General features: G+C 36.8%; 1 protein-coding gene across 1 annotated transcript in view; it reads left to right on the top strand.

Annotated features, from left to right (window-relative positions):
* LY75 (lymphocyte antigen 75) overlaps nt 1–22,267 on the top strand; it is a 43,146-nt gene extending 20,879 nt beyond the window's left edge. Inside the window, exons 16-35 of the mRNA XM_057367626.1 lie at nt 409–532; nt 1,354–1,389; nt 1,649–1,824; nt 2,389–2,453; nt 3,289–3,365; nt 4,483–4,619; nt 5,559–5,664; nt 7,569–7,729; nt 8,104–8,233; nt 10,593–10,819; nt 11,423–11,591; nt 12,498–12,659; nt 13,523–13,645; nt 14,080–14,274; nt 14,638–14,858; nt 15,934–16,108; nt 16,600–16,767; nt 17,898–18,020; nt 18,459–18,626; nt 19,580–22,267. Of these exons, the coding sequence (XP_057223609.1) occupies nt 409–532; nt 1,354–1,389; nt 1,649–1,824; nt 2,389–2,453; nt 3,289–3,365; nt 4,483–4,619; nt 5,559–5,664; nt 7,569–7,729; nt 8,104–8,233; nt 10,593–10,819; nt 11,423–11,591; nt 12,498–12,659; nt 13,523–13,645; nt 14,080–14,274; nt 14,638–14,858; nt 15,934–16,108; nt 16,600–16,767; nt 17,898–18,020; nt 18,459–18,626; nt 19,580–19,764 (2,928 nt within the window). The 3' untranslated portion in view covers nt 19,765–22,267. The remainder of the gene's footprint in view (nt 1–408; nt 533–1,353; nt 1,390–1,648; nt 1,825–2,388; nt 2,454–3,288; nt 3,366–4,482; nt 4,620–5,558; nt 5,665–7,568; nt 7,730–8,103; nt 8,234–10,592; nt 10,820–11,422; nt 11,592–12,497; nt 12,660–13,522; nt 13,646–14,079; nt 14,275–14,637; nt 14,859–15,933; nt 16,109–16,599; nt 16,768–17,897; nt 18,021–18,458; nt 18,627–19,579) is intronic.
* The last annotated feature ends 1,103 nt before the right edge of the window (nt 22,268–23,370 follow it).

Raw genomic sequence — 23,370 nt, 5'->3', positions numbered from 1 at the left:
AAATAAGAAAGATGGTTCCTGTGCCAGTTCAGATGGGTTTTTTTCAGCAGAAGTGAGAGTAATTTCAGGGGAACAAGTTGCAATAGAAAATTTAATAATAAACATCAGTGAGAACCTGTGCACTACAAAAACCCTGAGAAGAATTATTGCTAGAAAAGGCTTTCAAGACTTTTGTATGTAGACTGACCTTAAGCCCTTTGACTAATTGCTTCACAGTGTTAGCTAACATGGAGAGTTATAGTTGACATTATGGTTGTATCTGCCCTTTTATTTGCAAAATAAATTGTATGACTAAGAACACAGTAAAATACGCTGACTTTGTCAAAGTACCTTTTTAATACAGTTTAATTTCACATTTCAGAGGCCTATGCTGTACTTACTCAGTTCTCTCTTTATATTTGTATACAGACCTCACAGTTTTCACGGAGATCATTTTGGAGATTTTATTTCCATGAAGGCAGAGACCTAGAATTTTACTTCAAGCCTTTTGTTTGTGATGCTAAACTTGAATGGGTCTGCCAGATAACAAAAGGTAAACTCGCAGTTACATCCATTTGTTAATATAAAGAACTTAATACAATGAGTTGTCATTATTGCTCTGTAATAGAAACTTTGCAAACAATATTTTATTATTTCTTCTCTGAACTGCCAAGAGGACAGTACATTGAATATCTCACCTATGTCACATACAAACAAATGTACCTTTAGATCAGAAAATGATCCTGCGTGGGATGCAGTATCACTGCTCTCATACTCTTTCTAGTCCAATGGAGTGGGAAGTGGTTTTTTGTGAGGTGRTATAAGACACCAAGTTGCAACATTTGTGGATTATACTTAATCTTTCTTAGTGATATTTTTAATGATATCACCAGATATCTTGGGTGTAAGTTTGCTTCAGCCTYAGGTGAACTAGCCTGGTGGCTGAACTGGTACACTAGCTCCTCATTGTAATGAATCAGAGGAGGGGAGATACATAAGAATGGCATGGCATATCTGCACAGATCCAGGTTTTTTCATGCAGTATGAAATGTAATTCAGTAGACTCTTACATTTCAGTTGTTCATTAAAAGCTRGGGGTGAAACTTTTTTGTTGGGGTGAGATACTGGTAGATATACTACTTTGCTGCTTGAGAGATAAAAGAACCACAGATGTTTATGATGGAGGTATGCCGTACTCCCATTAATTTCATATCAGCTCATTTTAAACTATTAAACTTGTGTATGGTTTCCTTCTCCTTTTCTTTCCATCATGAATACTGAGAAGTATGTGTACTAATTATYGCTTCTATTATTGGTGGCCACAGTCTTGTTAGAAGGTGAAACCAGTGATTTCTCCTTTTTTCATCTGGACAGGTAGCACTCCAAAGACACCAGAGTGGTACATACCAGGTAACTGAACTACTTTCATATTTTTCCACTATGTGTATAGGGTTCATCATACTCAATATCTTTTACTAGTTTTGTTGCATTGCTTCTGCAGTATCTGTTTGATACCGGGAAGGGTTATGACTGATAGAATTTGATTTTGAGAGAATTCAAAATGCAGAGTGTTGACTCTTCCCAGTGTCAAATTGAGATTTTTTCAAAAAAAGAAAGGGTAAGTTTTGCAGAATTTGTTTCTTACTTATGTGGTATTTCTTCTGTGTAGATGAAATTGGAATTCATGGAGCCCCACTTGTTGTTGATGGAGCAGAGCTGTGGTTTGTGCCAGATAAAAACCTGAGCTACCAGGAAGCTATTTTCTACTGTCAAAAAAATGATAGTGATTTAGCCTCTGTGGAATCTTATCCAAAACTAAGGACAATACTATCTCAAATAGAAAAGGTRAGGACTGTAATCTGTTTTAACTTTCCATTATAGGGAAATTTTCTTGTGAAGTTTTCCAGTATAAGCAAATATAAATCTTAAATTTCTTTTTCTAGTTGGCCTTTGGTTTTCAATTGTACTTAAAACGAAAAGATGCAATTAAAGGGAATTTTAATGGCAGTCTGGTAAAAGGATTTTAAAATTTAAAAGTAAGTTTAACAAAATTTAAAAARCCCAAAACTCTCTGAATGGTGAAAGACTGTCATAGCAGGACCACCTTGYCTGCAACTATTTTATTAACAATTGGGCTGTTTCTTAATTTCATGTGCATGGTAACATACAATTTTTCACCTGATGAGAGTGTTTAGTTAGAAATGCATGATGGTATGACAGGCTTTATTGAAAGAGGTTTGTGGTGTTCATGGCATGAAAGTACATTCTTATAAGGCATCTAAGAAAAAAATAATTCAAGTTTCAGTACCTCGTGGCTGATTTTGTCACATTGCTCTATGTTGGGTAGAGTTAGGAACTTTTTCTGTGTGGGTTGTAAAATGTACTGGGTTTTGTTCTTTATTTCCACAGTTATCAAACAGTGAACAGAAGTGGTGGCTGAAGTTTATTGATTATGGCTACAGCTATCATTCACCGTATGTAGAATAATTATGAGATGCTTTATTGCAAGCTTTTTTTGATGTGCTTTTTAGTTGGTAACTAGAGTAATTAATTCATAACAGTTTAATAATAACTGAATTAATAATCAGTTTCTTGTGTGTCTTATTGGAGCCTCCTCTTACTGGAGATTTTGGGCAGTTGGGCTTAGGCATCTTAGTCTTGTCATGTGAATCCTTGAYATGTGTGGTCCTAGTAGCTAACATATTTCCTTGATCTTTGAAATGTTTTTATTGGGGTTTTAAGCCCACTTCTGTGTTCTTGTAACACTTGGAGAACTGACAAAAAAAGGAAAGCCCATTGTGTTGACTCTGAGGTTTGAGGAATACCCAAGGACATGGAATGAGAAATTGGTTGAAGATACGACTTTTTAGTTGGGTAATGCCAAAGTCTTGGAGTACTTTTAGTATGGCCTTGTAGAGTTGGGATGACTCACAACAAATCTTCCATCATACCCTTCTTGGCTGCAAAGATTCACTGGCTTCTTATAAGGAAAGTCCTTCACTTTCCAAAATACTACAGCAATATGCTATTGTGGGAAGAAAACCAGGGCTATCTCCTCTTCCCTTCACTTGACAATGTGCTGTGATTGCAGCATGGTGATAACCTCATTCTGCAGATCTCAACTCAGTTAATTTGGGCAAAGTACATAACTACTGAATCTATTGCATATTTACTCCTAGCTTAGTTTGTGTCAGGCATATAGAAACAGTTAAWAGCCCAAATTTTTGTTTGCACTGACACTGTTGCCATCAGAGTTTCTCAGTGGGGCCACATTGGATTGGAGATTAACCCTGAAATATTTMTGTCCAGTTTACAGCTATTTCCACGCTTCCATGATAGACTCYTGAGAGATTGCTGGTATATTTCCAGAAAGAACTGGCATAGAGGTAAGGCTGTTTTTATTTTTTCACCCCCTCTTTCATTGTTGTGTTTATTTGAAAAGAAAAAAAGAAGTGATTACTGTTCTGCCCAAACTTTTCTTTTTCTTTTCTATTGAATGGAAATTGATATTGAATTAGGAGTGAATGGCTTTTCTATGATAATCTGATTACTGTTGAATCATTTATTACTTTCTTATGGTAGAAACCACAGTAGTATTTCTTACTGACCTGAGGCACATCTGAATTCAAATGACAAATTCTTATGATAGATTGTCACTCCTTTTGCAACAGAAATCAATTAGGTGAAATCTGGTTTTGATGGCTACGTTTTCGTGTTTATGCTACGTATTATGAGCTCTGGAGTTTGAGAGTTGTTGCAGAGGCTGACCCCATACTTGCTACCGTGTGATATATCTGGAGACACAAATGCATTTAAGTGTTGGAGTCATATTGTAAGGRATCTGCAAAGTAATGGAAAAGCCACCTGGTGGTACTTGAAGCTTATGGTTTCCTTTTTTCAGTTCTGTTTTGTGTTGAGGAAAATTTGTAACCTCCAGAGGAAAAGAAACTCCTGTCTTCTACAATTCCCATTTAAAGCTTTTCCCTGTTATTCAGTTGTCTACTGCTGAGCTGTTGTCATCTCTATTAGCCAAAAATTGCTCTTGACTAGGAAGTCAGTCCTTTTATGATTGCGAGAAWCATATAAAGTAGTGCAGGGCAGTTGCTGTCCATGTATATGTTAAAGGATCCCTTTTGGGTTTTTTTTGACATTTAGGCACACCCTCTTTGCCAGAATATGAGGTTAGTCCTCATGTACAAAATACTTTTTCATTGATTTTCAGTTTTCAAGTTGTGTCTGCCTATATGCAGTGTTAATACTGGAAGTAAGAGTGAGACTCTGGATCTTTAGGACTATTATATTATTGTTTGATTTAAATGATCCATGCTTACCTTTTGCTCTATTTTTAATCTTTAGATTGCATAGTAGTTCCACTGTGGTTGCACCAAAATGTGTTTCCCTTCAGACTAATCTTTGTTATGTAATCTTTGTTATAAAGTATCGATAGCAAATGGAGTGTAATAGGAATTACCTATCTGTTTTTTAAAACTTCTATTTCTACAGACTACCCAGTTAGCTGTCATGTGAAACTGCCCTTCATCTGTGAAAAAAATAATGCCTCCTTACTAGAGAGACATGATCCCAGTTACCGCCCAGTCCAAAGAGGTTGCCCTAAAGACTGGTATCAGTTCCGGAATAAGGTACAGTTATAATMCAGGTTTCATCATTGTTGCTTAATCTTCATAGTCCATTAAGCAGGAATGCTTTTCTGAAAGAAAGGAGGAGGTAGCCCCTCCGTTGAGGAATAGACTAGAAAGGGGGTTTTGAAAACAWGTGTAGTGATTAAAATAATCTCCTYCMTTTCTGTCCCTTATTCAGGATTGATGGCTTGTTAAATTCGAACCTTTCAGTTTTAGGTTTCTTTGCTTTCCCATCACCATGTATTTTGGGTCCAAGAGCATTGGTTGTATTATCTAATCTTGGGCTTCTGCTGAATAAAGGAAGGATTAGAAAGGGAGAGGATGAGGTTTCTGTGGCAGAAGCATGTTGATTCTCTTCCCAAGTAATCATAGGCAGGCTCCAGGATGACMGACACTGTTTCCTAAGGGCTGTATCACTTAAGAATTAGTGAGCAGCTTTTGAGAATTAACCAASAGGTCAGAAGCCTTAGAATAATCTGCCATTATTCTGTACATGCGCATCAAACYGGCACATTACATTGTGCCAAGGTTTGTAAATGTACTTCACATCATTGCAGAATAGACCTTGGAGTTCCCACGTAGTTTTTCCTCAAAGGTAACACATTACAATACACATTCCTGGCAAGCACTGTCTGACTGTAGAGTTCATGTGTGAGTTCTCATTCTTAAAACAGTACATGATTCTGATGTTGACAATAAAAACTACTGAATACGAATKAGGAGTTAGTCAGTTGGATGAATTTATATTTAGCTACTCTGCTGAATCTAAATACTTGCAGCTAGTTATCAGGTCCCTAGCTTTCTGCAAAAAATAGTTTTATGCTATTACTGGAAATGAGAGTTGAGTTTTTAGGGCTGGTTTAACAAAGTTGGCATACTGATTTATTTCTTAGGCAGAATGGTACGATGAAATAATTTTCATTATGTTTGTTTTTGCAGTGTTTTCTAAAGATGAAACCCGAACATTTAACATTTAGTGCAGCTAATGAGAAGTGCGTAACTTTTGGAGGCTCTCTTCCATCTATCTCAGATCAAGCTGACCAAGGTACAGTGGTGAACTGGGGCACTTTAGTATGCAGCTTCCCTCCCAGATTCAGAATAGCTCTGCTTAAGAGCTTGAGCATGAAATCACTTGGTTATCTATAGGCATGCTGGGAGTGGTTAAAAATCCAAGAGTGGTTAAAAATGTGTTGTCTGTTGTTTGCATCACTGGAAACATAACATGGAAGTGCAGTCAGCAGACATTTAAACCYATTTGAAGAACAGCTTCTTGGTGTGATCTTAACCTGTTATAAAAAGAAGAAAGTTGCAAAACGTTGCATTACGAGTTGAGCATAAAATGGTCATCACTGAATRAAGAATTGTTTGGCTTTGCAAGCAAAAAGATAACTGAGACTGTAGACTTTGCACTGTGAAAAACCACCTTAGGAGCTGCTTCCAAGACAAGTTCAGCTGTCTGTGTGGGAATGAGGTGGCACATGCAATGCCAGCTGGAGCACAGGGCCCACTGTGTGTCTTTGTGTGCTGAGCAGCTTAATGTGGCAGTGTGTCCAAACTGTGATCCCCYGTGAGCTCTTCAAGACATTGGTGAGAGGATGGAAAGCAGAACTGGAATGCAGAACTGTTCTACTTCTCCAATCAGCTATAGTCAATGAGAAAAATGCACTGAGGAAGAAATGGGTTCACATTTGCTGCAAACAATGTAAAGCAATAAACTGCTGAATGATAYGGCTGCATTTGCAACTATATTCTTGTGAATAGTTAAGAGTTCTGTGGGGGAATATCTGAAGTAGCTCAATTGAATTCTGTAGTGCCCACAGTGCRTGTTTTCTTTATAAACAAATAACCTCTTGCCAAGCAAAATGTGGCAAGTGGACTAGAGAAGTTACTAGTGTACCTGTAGGAGCAGCTTGATGGTAATTTTTTTTTTTACTGATGTTATTGGGGAGGAATACGGTTATGTACAGGAATATAATGTCTGCATGTTTTTAAATTCATTTAAGGTTGAAAAAGCACAGCCATTCTGAAATGTTATGTAGCAGGATTGCTTGTGGGATTTGCTGCATTTGGAAGTGTTTGTGTCTTGTTTGTTTTTATTTTCTCTGTGTGGCAGAGACCACCTATATGGATAGAAGGCACAATCCTCTGGAAGTGTGCTTCTTTCTATAGGTYGCCTCTATTCCTTCTGGTGGTATTAAGTCACTGGCTAGCTCTGACATGCAAATCTACAATGGTTTTGTCTCCTTCAGAAAATAGGCTGTGGCTWGTCTGGCATGTGACCAATAGTTAAAACATGTCAGCAGTAGCTAATTACAYAGCTTCACTTTGTCCTCCTAAGGTAGTCAAGTTCAGTGAATGCCTTTGATGCCTGGGGGGTTGCCAAAGCCCATTGTGTGTTGCCAGAATGCTCACTAACAGTGGTCTGATTTAAGGTTTGCCTGGCTGAATTTTTTTTCAGCTAAATCTGATCTCCTTTGTCCTGTCCTACTTTCTCTGATGATGGAGTGTACAAACTCTGCCAGAATTCAAAAAATGTTTTGATGTATGTAGGAGAGAAAGGTGGGAGATAAGACTTCTTCCATCAATTCAGAATGGGCAGTGAGACAATAGGAGATCTTGCAGGCTTATGGAAAAGCAGCTTCTTAAATTTGTGTGTACATGAAAGACTAAAAGTTAGTGGCAGAGGACAAGGTTAAATCTACTATGCCCTCCTCARCTCAGAATTTGAAGGACAAATACCAATAGCCTATTCCTTTCAGATAAAATCAATATGAAAGGTGTGATCATATGAAAGAAAGGGATGATAAGCATTTGGCAGCCATGAAGGGCTGGAAAAATTAAGTTAATGCAAATAGGGATTGCATTGTCTTACTTATTTGAAGTATTCTTTCAGATGTTTACTGTTGTTTTCCTAAACACAATATGTACATTTACTGTTCTGTCCAACAGATTATATAACATCCTTGCTTCCTGGCCTGCCAAAAGATATTTGGATTGGTTTGCAGTTCCTGTTCAGCACAAGGGAGAACAAATGGATAGATGAGAGYAGACTGTTGTATAGTAACTTTCACCCACTCCTGACAGGACGATTAAGGAAAATTCCACTGGATGTAAGTTCTGACTTTTGACTTCTCTTGCCTATTGAGTAATGAAATGTGGAATATTGTGTCAAAAAAAACCCCATGTAACAGACCAAATTCCCCACATAGTCATTTTAATTGGCCAGTAGCGTGGCTGACAGTAATGGAATTCTGTTTACCTTTATTTGGATGACAACTTCTGAAATGTATTTAGCTTAGGAAAGCTTTCCGAATCCAGGTACCTGGCAGTGTTTGTAAAATAGGTAAGCTATATTGCACCACACCTTTGAAACTTCTTAAACAAGTTCAGACAACTGGGGCTCTCCTAGACTCATGTTACTTCACCTCTACACAAGTATGTTTATACCTTATTTGAGTCTGATAAGGATATTTCTGTTTCTCAGCTTTTTGATGAAGAATTTAACAATCAGTGTGGTGTAATCCTCAATGATCCCAAATCACAATACATTGGAACATGGAATTTCACTGCTTGTGCTGACAGGCACTTCTTGGGTATCTGCCAGCAGTCTGTAGGTAAGTCTGAAGAGTCAAAATAAATTGCAGCCAGAGTTTAAACTTAAGGTGTATGTGCCAGGAGACTTTAATGCATGTAAATAATTTCACTTGAAGAGCAARATTCTTGTAGAGTCTGAGCAGGTAAATTTTAGAGTGTAGAGGAGGATCTGGGGACTATTTTGTCAACCATTCAGTATTTCCCCTGTTGKTTTTATAGCCTACTTCAGAGAGAATCTCTTTTCCTGAGAGGCTTTGTGTGGTTTCAGTGGAATTATATTTCAGATGGGTCTTTTAATGTTCTATGGGTGTAGAGGTCATGTACATTGAGAGTTAGAACAAATGACTCCTTTTTCCTCKTCAGAGCTGTGGAAGTGAGAAGCCCTAGGAAAGAATCTCACAACATTTATATCCTCCTTAAATATATCCTCTGCCTTGTAGTTCTGTGAGAATACAAGGTATCATAGACTCTTAATGTTGAAATTGGTCTCCCCAGAGCAAACTTCAGAGTTGGTGTGAGTGGGATTTTTTAATCTGAACTAAAAATAATATTCTGATGTACCCATGTGGGTTGGCCAGTACTAATTACTGGAATAAGATCRAACACATATAGTTATTATGTGCATTTAATTACTGCTAAGGGCTAATGTTCAGCATACCCATTTCTGAGTAGTATAAATAATCCTTTTAAGTGATGAACATGCTATCTTCTAAAAAAAAACCACAAAGAAACCTAGGTGTGCAAAACGCCCAAGACTACACCCACCTTCTTCATTCTCAAACAGGCAGAGATTTCCACCTCCCACTCCCCACCTTCATGTAACATACAAAATCATCTTTAATTCAGTGCCAAATACTTCAGAAATTCCAAATGTTGAGAATAGAAGTATAGTTGGAAGAGTTGTCATAAAATTGTGAAGATTTTTAGGAGAGAGATTTTTAGGAGATTTTTATGAATAGGAGGTTGACAACATCTTATTAGTCTGAAATGACTAAATACTCCRTATTTCTTTGCCACAGCTGTAGAAGGTGTAATGAGAAAGATGTTTGGACTGACAGAGAACGTGTCCTGCTTTGGTCTGATCTTACACTGTATTAGGGATCTAAGGATAGTTTGAGTAGGAAGGGACTTGAGCAGGTTGTAGGGACAGTCGTGAGAGAGTCCAGGTTGTCAGGGGCTTTATCACAGGGAAAAAGATGATTCATGTTCATTGGAAATCTTGGYGTGATTGTGATTTGCTGAATTTCTTGAGATGGTAATCATGAGCAATTAATTTTTCAGAAATGAACATGGTACTTCCTGCCTTGTTCCCAATTTGGTACCCCTTGTGTGTGATGCCATCCTGGGTTCCATGATTCTCTTTTGTAGCTGTTTACTAAGTGAAAGCATTTGGCAGCAGACACAAACCACTTRAAACAATCTGTTTCAGCCTTGTCAGTTTTCTGAGCTATTGAAAGCTGTAAATATCAAATTAATAYTGTGTTTTGGAAAATGGCCCTGTCRGCCTATCAATCAGCCATTTATGTACCGTTATTTATAGAGTGATCCCCTCTCCTCCCCCRCCGCAACCTTTATACTACTTCAGATATTTTAAATACCAGGCGGGTTCTGCCTTTTGCAGAAGGAATTTWTTTTTGGTTGTGTTTAAAATTTTGGAGCTTACAATTTGTGTGCTTTAATTTACCACCCTCAGGAGTATTTRCATCTTGTATTAACTGCAGTAGCCATGCATGACTGAGCTGTGTGCCTTCAGGAATTGTGCTGGTAACTGTGATAAGACTCTGCACTTAGAGCATAAAGAGTGAATTATATCCCTCCCTGTGCAGGGTGGATTTTCTGCAATTAGTTAAGTGGAGGCAAAATAATTTCGCATTCTACTCATGTTTGGCAATAAGGAATTCTGGGACTGTGCTGTACCAAAATCTGCATAGACAAGTTTAGTGGCTCATTAGATTTGCATAAGTCCACAGGCTACACRGAGATAAATGAGTCAAGTTTAGCTGTTGCTATATTACAGCAGAGACCATTTGCTTTCTCCCATTTGTTTATAATTAGAGTTACAGAATATGTTTTTAATTCAATAAGTAATTTAGCAGTTAGGTAAAAATAACATATAAAAAGATGTGAACCTAAGTTGAGAAAAAYATATTTAATAATCATTGGCTGAAAATAATATTTATTTTTAATATATATTTTTCTATCAAAAGCATCAAAGGTATTTGTTTCTAACTAGAATTATCAGCAYAATCTACTATATAAGTTTTTTTTGTTTCCAAAGAGTAATCGAACAAGTTTTTTTGATTGTTACAGAGACATTGGGAGTTAAAATGTGTTACAGTATTTAACTACCTTGTTACTGTATTTCTTTCTTATGTGTAGGAACTGCTGATAACCAGACAGAGGAAGTCATTAATGAAACATTGAACTATCAAAATGTTCAATACATGGTAATTCTGAAGAATTTGTCCTGGAATGATGCAATGGCTGCATGTATAAATAACAAGATGCAGCTGGTTAGCATCACAGATCAGTTCCAGCAGGCTTTTCTTGCTGTTCAGGCTGCYCGTCATAATTACCCATTCTGGATTGGACTCTTCAGCAGAGATGTAAGTTTTGTTTTTCCCTCAGACTGTTGCTTAAGGTAATTTTTGCAGTTGTGTGAAACAGAGCCTGAGTTAATGACAAATTAATTTCTGGGCTGTTTACATGTAGAGAGAACCATCTGGAATGTCTCAAGATAAATGTTTTAAACCTTCAGTGCCCTAAGTTACACTGGACAAATTGATGGTGATGATAAGAAAATTCTTTTAAAAGAGTGATGAGGAAGGGATATGTTGTAGGGTGCCAGTGACATAGGTTGCTGAGTCATCTGTCTCTTTGGTTAACAAATGAGTAATTACTAATGAGTTGCCATTTAATATCGTCACCACTGTACCACTCTAAAAAGCTGTCCCAAAAATCTCTTTTCAAAGGGAGAAACTTGAAGTGGTAAATAAAATTGAAAATGAATCATTGAATATTTGTGGAGATACATTTCTAAAGCTAAACTTAGATTATTTTGTTACTTCATGTTATTTGTGCCCATATATTGAGTTTGAGGGAGGCATTTCTGAGACAAGTCAATGGGTTTGTTTTTTTTTCCTTAAAATTTTCTGCGCCTTAATTTTTTTTACTGTGTAAGCTCATCCCTTTTGCTTACATAATCCCAGGGTGGAAAACACTATGGCTGGCTGGATGGGAAGCATGTGAGGTTTAGTCGCTGGTCTGAAGATGATGATGAAACAAATGAAGAATGTGTGTTTTTGGATACTGATGGTTTCTGGAGAACTTCTGACTGYTCCTCTGAAAATAGAGGTGCTATTTGTTATGCATCAGAAAGTATGTATACTGCCATAATTTTTATAAAAGCTGAATTTTGTTTTATTATGAAACATTTGATGATTCCAGCTTGTAACTTCAAAATTACAACCTTTTAAAACTTACATTTTCTTAGACAATCTGACTTCTGTGCCATGAAAAAAAGAACCTGGCTACAAAAAGCAGGGCATGCATCTGCTGGTCTTAATCCACTTGTTCCTTAGAAATAAATTCAGCATGGGTGCATTTGGTCAGACAGTACCGTTATTGCCAACTGATTCCATCTTTGCATTCCTTCTCAAAGATTGTTGCATACTAATCTCTCCCACTTGCGTKTGGAAGAAGACTCAAGTACTTCTATACTATTTACATCTTAATATTGGGAYCTCTTGAAAACTATTTAGACATGGAAGTCTGTAAAGGGAGGAGGTACATGACTATATGGAGAAGGAAGGTAGACACTGAATTGAAAATTAACATCATCTGCAGCTCACAAAACCCTTCTTAGCAACTACTAATTATAAGATGGGTAAGGATGTAGTAGGATRTGGATTTTTTTTATTTTAAGGAAGGTGCTGTGATAGTTGTGTAGCCTTGCACAAGAGGCAATAAGAGCTTTTAGTTATTGGCCCACACTTAGCACTTTTATGTAGGGATACATTTTTTTTTTTTAAATTTTATTTTTAAACCTATTTAATGTAACTGAAAACTTGCTAGTAGAGGCATTCTTTAGTAGATTTTACTGCTCGATTTGTTACTCTAAAAAAATTACCATCATGAGGAAACAGAAAGTGACAATGCACTACACATTTAAAGAATGGCACCTAATTTGTCTTACATGTGTTTAAGTGGTACCTGAAAGTGGGGTGACAAGTCAGGTGGTATTATTATTAATTCATGTCCTGATGTTGTCTTGTCTTTTTTTAGAGAAGATTGAAGAGGAACAAGTTCCACAAGTGAAGTGCCCACATAAGATTAAAAATACACCCTGGATATCATTTAGAAACAATTGTTACACTTTTATGATAACAAAAAATAGATGGAGAGAGCTGAAGTCTCAAGAAGCTCATCATTTATGCAGGAAAATGAGTAAGTACTTTGTCATACTGCAGTATTTATGGACCTAGGTCTGCTTGAGGGAGATGAGTATTAGATCTGAGTCAGTGTCTTAGAATGACAGACAGCAAAGTCAGTGTTGAGAAAGGCTGTAGCAGTAATGCAGTGGTGTTGCACTGCCTGATGCTGTGTGCSTTGGAACTACTGAACTCTGAGATTTCTGAAAAATGGGAAGTTTTTTGTAGTTGGTTGCTTTTTTTATTATAATACGCCAGTTTTAAATAGTTGGGGTAATTATTAACCTCTTGGCAACATTCTGGTTTTACAGACACATTGACTTTGTGTTTTCCTGCTGCCACCAGCTTTGCTGTGTTGAACACTTAGGTGAACAAAGTAAATAGACTGAGAAGCACATGGACGTTTTCTGTCCATCCTGAATAAAGTATAACCTTAGGAACAGTTTTCCTCTTGTATTAAACCTTCAGAATTCCATATTTCTAAAAACAGGTTTTATCTTTCTGTGAATTTATTTCAGTTCAGTCTTGTTCTTAGTACTGTTTCTTTCCTAGAGCAGTTCAAGCTAATCATGAAAGTTTGCTGATATTTTTRTGTTCTATGCAGAGAATTTTTACTACATACAATTTGAAATGGCAGTAGGACCCACAAATATCTCTGGAGCTCAAGTCTTTTTCTTATCCACAAAACCAGAGGAAGTACCATTGATAGTACATTTGAAAATKGYATTTGCACTGTTCAGTTAATTGCTRTGTTATAAAGATSTGGCCTTTACACACTGCTGACCTATCTGTAATAATTATTAACAGTAACAGAAAAAAAATTATTTTGTAACTGAAAGGTGAATTTGTAAGAAASTAATGTAAAAAAATTTTCAACAGACCCTGAAGCATTTGTTCTGAGTGTTCGAGATGAAGAGGAGAATAGCTTTGTTACTGAGCAGCTTCATTCGTTCAGCGGTCTGGCTCTGTGGGTCTGGCTGGGTGTGATCTATGATGACAGTGGTAAGACTTAGGGGTTTACTTTTTTTATTAACTGGGTTGGAGACCAAATTTACAGCATTAAATGTATGTTTCTTTTATGCTTCAGTTTATGATTAAAGTCAAAATGAGTGCAAACCTGTAACAACAATTTATATTTGTACTTGTCTTCAAGAAGGAAATAACCTGACATGCTGTCTATTTGAATGATAGTTAAATTGAGTATGTTCTGTTTAGTTTAGATTTGATTTCTCTGGAAAGCAGGACTTAAAGTGGCCAGGATGAGCAATGCTAATGTATTTAGCATTGGATATGGAACTGATTTAGAGTAACTTCCAGTATCATAGCACTTTTTCCAAAGTGAACATCTGTTAATATWATCAGTAATATATTCAAAGTTAAATGGTATTTGTGGACATAATGCCACTGTTTTAATAAAAATGCAATGTTTTCCACAGATAAAGTTCTCAAGTGGTAYGATGAAACTCATCTGACTTACAATAACTGGAGGCTGGGGAGACCTATCATAAAGAAGAACAGTTTTTTTGCTGGTGTAAATCTTGATGGGTTTTGGGATATTTATAATTATTCTCAAAGTTGGCATGCCAATCACTACAACATGTACAGTATTCTCGCTTGCAAAATCGAAAGGGGTGAGTACTATTGGAGTGTTGGATGAGGGTCATAATTTAAATCATGGTTCCTGCTGAATAAGGCTTTGGTTTTGCTCCTAGTGGAACATATGGCACAGATGTCTTGAGCATCTGGGGTCATGTGGTCTGTCTGCTTCACTGCTGTARCACTCTGATCAGGAGAAATGTGTTTGCTGTGCTCATCCAGCAATTGCTGAACTCAGTGTTCAAAGCTGCAGAAGTAAACTTACTTCATATAAGTGGCTTGTGCCAAGCCCTTTAATGTTTGAGTTACATTGATATAGATGGTTTTGAATGCTTTCAGTATCTTCCTAGTAACACGAAAGAAATGCACACAACTTACCTTCTTATTCTTTGCAATAGGACCCCAACAGCACAAGCCTCCATTGCCTGAGACTATTCCACATGGTAACAGAACATACAGGATCCTTCAGAAAAARTTAACATGGTATGAGGCATTGAGATCATGCAAACGAAATAAGAGTGATTTAGCAAGTGTACACAGTGAATCAGAACAGTTRTTTCTAGAAGATATTGTCAAACAGGATGGTTATCCTCTGTGGCTTGGCTTGTCAATTCATGATGTAAGTATATACTGTTGGGAACATCAGTAACATCTGTAAATAATATTTTGGACAAGATACAGAATATTTTCTGATGCTTTTTCCCAGTTTCTTAGAATCTCTTTTCCTTGTAGTGTATTTTTAATCCTGTGTAATGTGTTAATGTTAAATTTTGGTGAATATAGGGACACTAAGATGTTTCTTCCTAATACCTGACAGTTTAAAATAATAGTGTTCCCTCATCACTCCTTGGAGTACAAAGAAGTATGATTTGCAGTGCTAACCATGGAGGCTTCAGATTTTATGGCCTTCTGTAGAATCAGATTTCATAAGAAAATAGACAAGGCTGTGTGGAAGCTGCTTAGTCAAGATCAGTACTGGCTCTCTAGAGCAGTTCAGGAACTAGCTCTCAGTAAGTTAAGCATCTGTTCTCCCAGGAAACACAAATCAAGAGGCAGCTGCAGATAATCTTCCTTCTCTGTTTGTTTTACCATGGAGCTAAARATCTGTGGCCCTGACCCTGCTCCCCTCACTAATCGCCAGACCTGGTCACAGGAATTAGTTGGCAGAATTACCCTCTGCAGAGGTATGTCATTTCTGTGCATACCTGTGCTCCCTCTGCCTGTGCTGTGACCTGAAGGGGTCCCTCTCAACTGACTCCTCRTTGTCATGGTTTTCTAGGAGTGTATCTGAAGTAGGAGCTAGCACTGCAAATCATTCCTGAGCTGCCCAGTTTTATTCACTGAGGCCATCTCAATGGTTCAGCAGTTTGCAACAAATCCACTAATGTTCATATCAKGGAAGAAGACTGCTTAACTGAAACAGCAGGGTGGAACTAAGTAAAATGTTCCACATAGAATAAARTAGGCACATTGCAGGTTTAAACTTGTGAGCATGCTATACTTTCTCGGTTCCCACAAATAGTAAAAATTTCTATGTTAAGAAAATGCAAACTATGTTGTGAATTCAGATGAGAAAACTGCTTTTTAATTTATCACTCTGCAAGGGACAACTATTGCTAAATGACTTAAAGACTGATGAGATTTAAACCACAATCATACATGGTTTAAAAGTTTTGGTTTTTTTCTTGAATTAGGGAAGTAAAGCTAATTTTGAATGGTCTGATGGAAGTGATTTTGACTACTATCCCTGGGAATTAGAAAACTCAAATACTACTGAGAACTGTGTTCTGCTGGATACTAAAGGATTTTGGAACCGTACAAAATGTACAAATGTTGCTGAAGGTGCCATTTGCTATAGCCCTCCAAACAGTAAGTGGTTTTTTTTTCAGGTTTTGTGCAGTTGTCTTACATATTCTATCTTTATGTGTTGTATTTAGAAGTAGAAATGAAGATTGAAAGACTGCACGATTCCCTTTTTAAGAAGAGTWTTCTTTCAGGAATGATAAAACACCTTTAATTTTCATCATTCCAGGGGTGAAAACCTAAATCAACCTGGTTATTTCTTGATCACCTGTGATATGACTATCAAATGCATAAATCAAATTATTTATCAAATACATACAGCAAATGTCTAAATCCACAAAAAAAACAAGAAAAAAATTGTTAACAAGCCTTTGGGATTTGTCTAGGCTCATTTTCAAATAGATTCATCTATGACTCATGAAGAAGAAATGTAAGCTAATTTAATAGTGGTTGTTGGTAGGAGTAGTGGTGCTTGTTGATATTTACTGTCCTGTTATTCCAGAGACTGTGCACGAACTGTTGCAGCAGAAATCACTTTACTTTCTTTGTGTTTGCAGAGAGACAATTTGAGCCAAAGCAAGCAAGTAGAGCCCCCGGATGCCCGCAGAGCAGTGGGTCCCTGCAGTGGGAACAGTACAGGGATCACTGTTACGCCTTTGACATGGCATTCTACAATTTCTCCGTGTATAACATGGAAGAGGCTAAGAGAATCTGCCGGAAGCTGAGTAAGTTTATCACATTACACTTGTAATTAGTCCACTATTTGAGAAGAAATAAAACCCAACAAGATAAAAACTTATGTGGGTTATATTTCAACTTTGCCATTTTTATGCTCCTTTAGTTTAGGAAAGGCAATAGCAAGATCTGCATATCTGATGAAAATTCTTAATTAAATGCTGCAACATGAAACAGGTTGTTTGGCACACAGATATCTGTGCGCAAATAAAATGCATGTAGCTAATTGTAGAAGATTCAGAAATTTAAGGCTGAAGTTTGGAGGAAAACATTTTATCTGTGAGCAAAGTTAGTSCTGTTGGCAGTGCATTCTTACAACCTTGCCATAGCTTCCTGCTAGTAGGGAGCTTGCTAACCTATCAAATGGTTCAAAGCATGTRTGTTACMRTTACTAGAGCATGTAAAAAGCTTCRTTTTATGTCTTGTTAAAGAATTTTCTCCTTTTTTTGCTGAGMTATCTGGGTAATCATRTTGCAGAGAYGATGTTAAACACATTTATATACAGGAGTTTTAATCACCCTAATACAGAAGTCAGTGACTGTTATAAATTTATTTTATGGAATTAYCTTATGGTGTGACATTGGACAGAATCAGTCCTGGATACTGTTTTCTATTGAATCSAACTTGATCTGGTAGTTGAAAGAGAAAGTATCTGGCTTGTATTTGTCTCTCTAGTATATCCTTTCCCCTCTTCTATTCCTTAATTACTGTACATAAAAACCTGAGGCACARTGAGGGGAGTGACTTAAAAATTAACTTGACTCAACAAACTGCTGAGCTTTTGTTCAAATATGTTTTTGAAAGGGCCTGTTACCAGGGCAAAACTGGTAGTTCTCAACAGGCATATCTCTTGATATGTATGTCGTTTGCAGCTGCAGTAAGTTTTATTTTGTATAACCTAATAGAATAACCAGTCATCTGAAGCCATCTCATATAACATGATGTATTTTAGGGGATGGGAGGTTCATGTCTTTATTCTAAAGGTTATTCCAAGCTAATTTTACAAGCCCAGATGAGCAAATCCTTTCCCATAGTAATCGTTCCTACAGAAAACTCAGTGTACCAGCACTATGAAAAATCTTGTAGGTTGCAATTCTGACTCATTTCCTCTGCCCCTTAGATCCTTCAGCAACCCTTCTGACGATAGTGGATGCTGAAGAAAATGCATTTGTGAGCACACACATAAAGGAACATGATCTCATCACCAAGAACGTATGGCTTGGCCTGGATCAGAGCTATAAGGGTAAGAAGTAGTGACAGTGTATGAGCATAAATGTTTCATATTGTAAATATAAATGCATAAATCCTCGAATAAGAGTAGCTTATAGTAACTTCTACTTGAGGTTGGAGTCCCTCATTTAAAACTTTAATGCCCTTTGGACTTCATTGTAGTCAGGTCTCTTCCTGACACACATTAGGGTAATCACGAGGTCCTGAAATGAATACTTCCTACTGCTATTACTGGTACTTAATGGTTGATGCAAATGYATCAATTGCTAAAGGTCTAGAGAAGAGGGGTGGCTAAAAGTAGGTGTTCATATTCACAGCTTTTAATATATGGGATGTGTAGTCAGCCCTTTTCCTTTTAGCAATGTAAAGAAATMAATAAATTGTGAATGACATTGTGTAGCATTACAGGACATTTTGGTGATCTAGACTAAGCAACGTTTTTTCCAAACAGGTCATTCCCTCAGCTGGCTGGATGGCTCATCAGTTAATTATGTCAACTGGGAGAATAAAACTGCAGAAGCCAATGAAAAATGTAGTGTTATCCTGTCCTCAACTGGCATGTGGTCCAAAGTTGACTGTGGACGTAGTCGAAGCAGAGTGGTTTGTAAAGCTCCTTTAGGTATGGAAGCATTGTTTTTAGCAGAGACTTAATTTTGTAGAGAGTGTTTTCAGGAATTTCTGGTTTATTGGATGAAGTCTGTGTTGAAACAAAGGATATGCAATTGACAAAAGAACCCATCAAGTACTCTGCCTAAGCAAGAGTCTTCTCTTGTTGTGTAGCCATAAAATTGGATTCAGAGACAAACTGCCTAGGAATTAACTTCTCCTGGCTCTCACTATCCACTCAGAGGGTAAGGGAGGGAACTGCAATGTCCACTTAAAAGAGAGTCTAGAGTAGTTGCTGCTACTTACCTACTCCCCTGCTTCTTACCACAGGGTATGTTTCAAGGTGCATTTGTATAGGTGGAGTCAGAGTTCTGCTTGTGAGATGCTGAGTAGCTGGTGCTGCAGACTGTTTTCAGTCTTGAGGAGCCTTTTGGACATGTCACCCCATAGCTCCAGCAAAAGACTTAGGCCTTTATTTCCTTATATTTGGCTTTGTACAGGAAAGCAAGGAGTTACCTGAGCATTAAGCAAGCAAGTTCTTGAGAAGCAGTGGAATCTTTCTGATTTTGTATGCATTTTCACTGAAGCAGAAATGCAGGAATAGATTGAACTTTTTGCCACTAAAGAAGACCTTAACGAGATCTCTTGAGTCTGAAGGGAGTATAATTACCTTCATTATATTTATGAAGTATACAAACCTGTAAATGAGTGCAGCATTTACAAGTAGTTTTTTTGAACCCTAGAGGTCCATTCCAACATAAATATTTGTAAATTAACAAGAGAATGATTAAAAATAAGCTAATGCATTCCTGGGAATCAGCATCTAACTTTCCATATAATGAAGTGAAGACTATTAATATGAGGAAGAGGAAGCAGTATGAGTGTGTAGCTACCTAAGTGTCAACCCTATGACAAAATAATCTTGCCAAAATTCTTAATAACCATTTGTCTTTCATTCTGTTTCAGGTTCTAATCATACTGGTGTGGCTGTAGCATTTGCCCTGCTGATAATCTTGCTTTTCATTGCTGGACTGATATGGTACCTCTACAAAAAGAAGCGTCTTCACTGGAGTGCCTTCTCTTCAGTACGCTATCAAAGAGGGATGAATGATGAWGAAACTGATGATATGTTCACAAAAGATAGCTATTGAAAAACTTACTTCTGAWGAATTTAAGTATGAACTTCACTGTGTGAAGCCATAAGAAATGAGCTACTTGATGTTTTATTACTTCTTTTTGGAAAAGTCACGTTATTAATTTGCCCTAAAATTAGTTCGTTTATATATAAGTGCAATTTTTATTCAGTTTTATGGTAATTCTTTATATTTGGCCTAAGTCTTTTAAGATGCAAGGTGTTTAGAGTTCTGTTKTATTTTTTAATTTATAGTATTATCTCTCTTTACTGGAATTTTTGATGGAACAAATTAATGCCAACAATGCTTCATGCAACATCACTTTGATGAATACACTTAAAATTTACTTCTCCCAGTACTCTTATTTATACTAGGATTAAATGCCTAATTTTATAGTTACCARCCTATAACTTTATAGGTGAAGTATGTTATCTGTCCAAGAAACAAAAGATATGTTTAAGGAAAGCCTGAGAATATATGGTRAACAAACTTGTGTACATAAATGCTAAAAATACTTGAGTATTTTGCATAAAACTTAAACTTGATTTTTGTATGTGATGTGTCACTGTAGCCTTTCCTATGCACTCCAAAGAAAGCTATAAAGGGAAAAAGGGAAGATAGAGTTGTATATATTAATTACTCAATTATTTGATCAATTAATGTTTTGAAAAAGTCTTCTGACTTTTTTTAATGCACAGTACAAAGAACAGATGCATTTACTTTTATGAAGAAGGRTATGCCAAAGACCAAATCCATTCTGCATGTGGTGGTGGCGTGAGGTGGTGAATAGGAATACATTGGCCTGATGTGCTGAGAAGAGTACTACTGATTTCTCTGAAGCAGCAGAGCAAGGCCACAATGTTCAACTGCCTTCTTTTCCTGCAGTTTACTTACGTTGATGGCACTTTTCTTTGTTCCTGTTTGCACTATTTTGATAAGCAAGTGTTTATCTTTTGTGTTGAGAAGTAGAGAATTCCTTGTAGGTACCACTTTGAGCCTCTTAAAACAGCACCCTGAAGGGGCACAGTAAAGGAGCCATTGTGGTAGTTTGCTGATCAAAAAAGTAAGCACTTTTGTTGTTTATTTGGTACTTTGGGCACAATTGTGAACATTTGCTTTCCTGAGGTAACTTGTAGAAAATGTAGTTATGATGAAAATAATGCTCATTCTTTTACTTGCCCTGGTATGAGAAGTGTTTGAAATGTTGCAAAGTCTGGTTCCTGATGTCTTCTGGTTTAGTTTATATGCCTAAGTGCTTTGCCAAATGACTTTTAACTTAATGGACTAAAAAAACGTTGGTTATTGTCTTTTTCTAACTACAGTAATAAGTGGGGAAAATTATTTACAAGTTCCCATGTTTTGAGATTTACTAGTTTTATAGATGTTTATACTTTGAGCATTTTTAGGTGTGAATCTGAAATGGAAAGTGGCAATTAGTAAAATCCTAATTCAACACAAAAGGATATATACTTTTTATTAAAAAAATGTATATTTTATTCTTATAAATGATGTAAATATTTTTTTTCAGGCCCCATTTCTTATGTTTGTTTCATCACACCAAAGTTGTCTAATCACTGGTTATTCTTTTTTGTGGAAGCACAACAGCCTTAGTGCAGGTGAATAACCCACTCCATTTGMAATACACAGGAAGAATATTTGGCAGTATTGTTATTGAAAGAATAAAGTTAAATAAAACACTCAACTGCTTACACTGGTTTTATTTCCATGGAAGCAGTTGTCAGAGTTAAGGTATGGYTCATTAATCACTGGGTAAAAAAGCGCATAGCACAGGGGCTGTGGTCAGAATTAAAGCCAGTAAGTGTTGTTACCACAATAAGAAAACTTTAGAGGTAATAAATATCTTTGATGTATTTAAAAAGAATGCTGGTAACTTCCTTTTTGCAGTTGAAAACTTTTTATCAAGCCGCTTCAGATTTACACAGTCAGGGAACATTCCTCTGTGCCTTTTTGTTCTAATCAGGTTGTAGTTCATTAGCACCTCAAGGCCCAAATTAACTCAGAGCAGTATACAAAGGCTCCCTCCACAATACCTCTTAATATAAGGCAAAGTTAAAACTACTTCCGGCAAAGTAACACTTGCAATTAAAGAATGAGATGTAYTTATTTTAAGTGATGTCTGAACTCTGAATTCCAGATCTCCAAASTCTCTGACTGCTGGTCAAAGGGCAGTGTTATTTTTAGCTCCAGTAATGGMTTGCTGGGAGACATCCTGTTGTGCAAGATGACTAACAAGGTCATCTGCTTCACAAACATTAATSTTAAAACTGAAGATGATGCACAGGRAAATGGCAGCAGAGAAATGCTTTTCCAGGTCCCAGAGCAATGCAGTTGAGAAGGCATCCTAAAACTCYTTTATCCCACGCTCAGACTATCTGCCAGCTGTGGTAGCTCTAGGCAAAAAGTGTTCACCTTCAGTTCCTCTTCCTGAATTTTGTCTGGTCCTTGGTGACTCTGTCATGGAAAGGTTAATCCACATCTGCCACTMCACCAGCCAGTATTTTTATTTYAAGYGTTTCTGCATCAATAACTTWATTGACATAGAAATCAACRAGTTTTTATGCATAGCACCCTTTGGGCCTGATGCTTTTGTTGTACTTCTCAGCATTTTTTCYCTTAAACCAAATGTACCATCTGCTTGTTGCTTTGGACATATGTTATACATGTAAATATTTTTGAAAAGAGTAAGGAAATTGCATGGCCTGCCAGTGATAATTTTTTTTTTGGTGTGGCTGCAAATAAATGAAGACCAATTACAATTTTTGTTGCTACAAGTCAGAACTACGATTTGGGCCTTTCATGCATCTGCTATTGCTGTGTGTATGGAGCACAGTGGAATATATAACACCCAGGTTTCTAAAATTCAAATTCATTCTRTTGTCAAGAAGTCCATAAAGTTTTTATGGACCAAATTAAACAAACTTTGCASAGTTTTAGTGCAAGATCTATGAGCAATATTAAAGAACTAAGCTTGGAGAAAACAGAGAAGTTACTGGAGAGTCAAATTCAATTGTCACTCTAATGGACCTTTCCCATTTAGTTCTGGAGTTTTACTGTGAGAGTTGGCAAAGTACTGTGAAAGGGCAATGTTCTGTTRATAGCAAATTGACTTGCAAATGGTGCATAGCATAAATGCCTTTATAAAATACTGTTTTCTTGGGTATATTCTTTATGGCTAAACCACAGCAATGGTATTTGCACATTGAAAACTCCTGTACACTCTGTCATAGTATCTGTCAGTAACTAAGATTTTTAACAGATTTGAGGGGATAGGRGAGGATACCAGATGAGGTTTTTATTGTGATGACACAGTGCTGCAACACAGACTGTRAGTCCTTATGGATTTCTCTTTGCCAATGCAGAAGGGACTATAATTACAAACAGTACAACAGTTCTTTGTTTTGCTACTTTTCACCATTAATAATTTACTCCAGGGTGATTATTTAAAAAGTGAAATTTCAGCAATATGAAATAATTATGCCAAAATGTGCTTTCTTCATTATACTGGCCCCTCATGCATTTTTTATAGAACAAGTGAGAACAGAGATCTTTCTCTGCATGCTGTCTTCAGACATTCATACAGATAGTAAGAGTATTGCTCCTGCC

This window comes from Malurus melanocephalus, unplaced genomic scaffold, assembly GCF_030028575.1.
Source record: "Malurus melanocephalus ecotype Western Australia unplaced genomic scaffold, MMel_1.1 scaffold_81, whole genome shotgun sequence".
Lineage (NCBI taxonomy): Eukaryota > Metazoa > Chordata > Aves > Passeriformes > Maluridae > Malurus > Malurus melanocephalus.
Note: the sequence above shows the minus strand (reverse complement) of the source record. Positions and strands in the feature narration are given on the sequence as shown.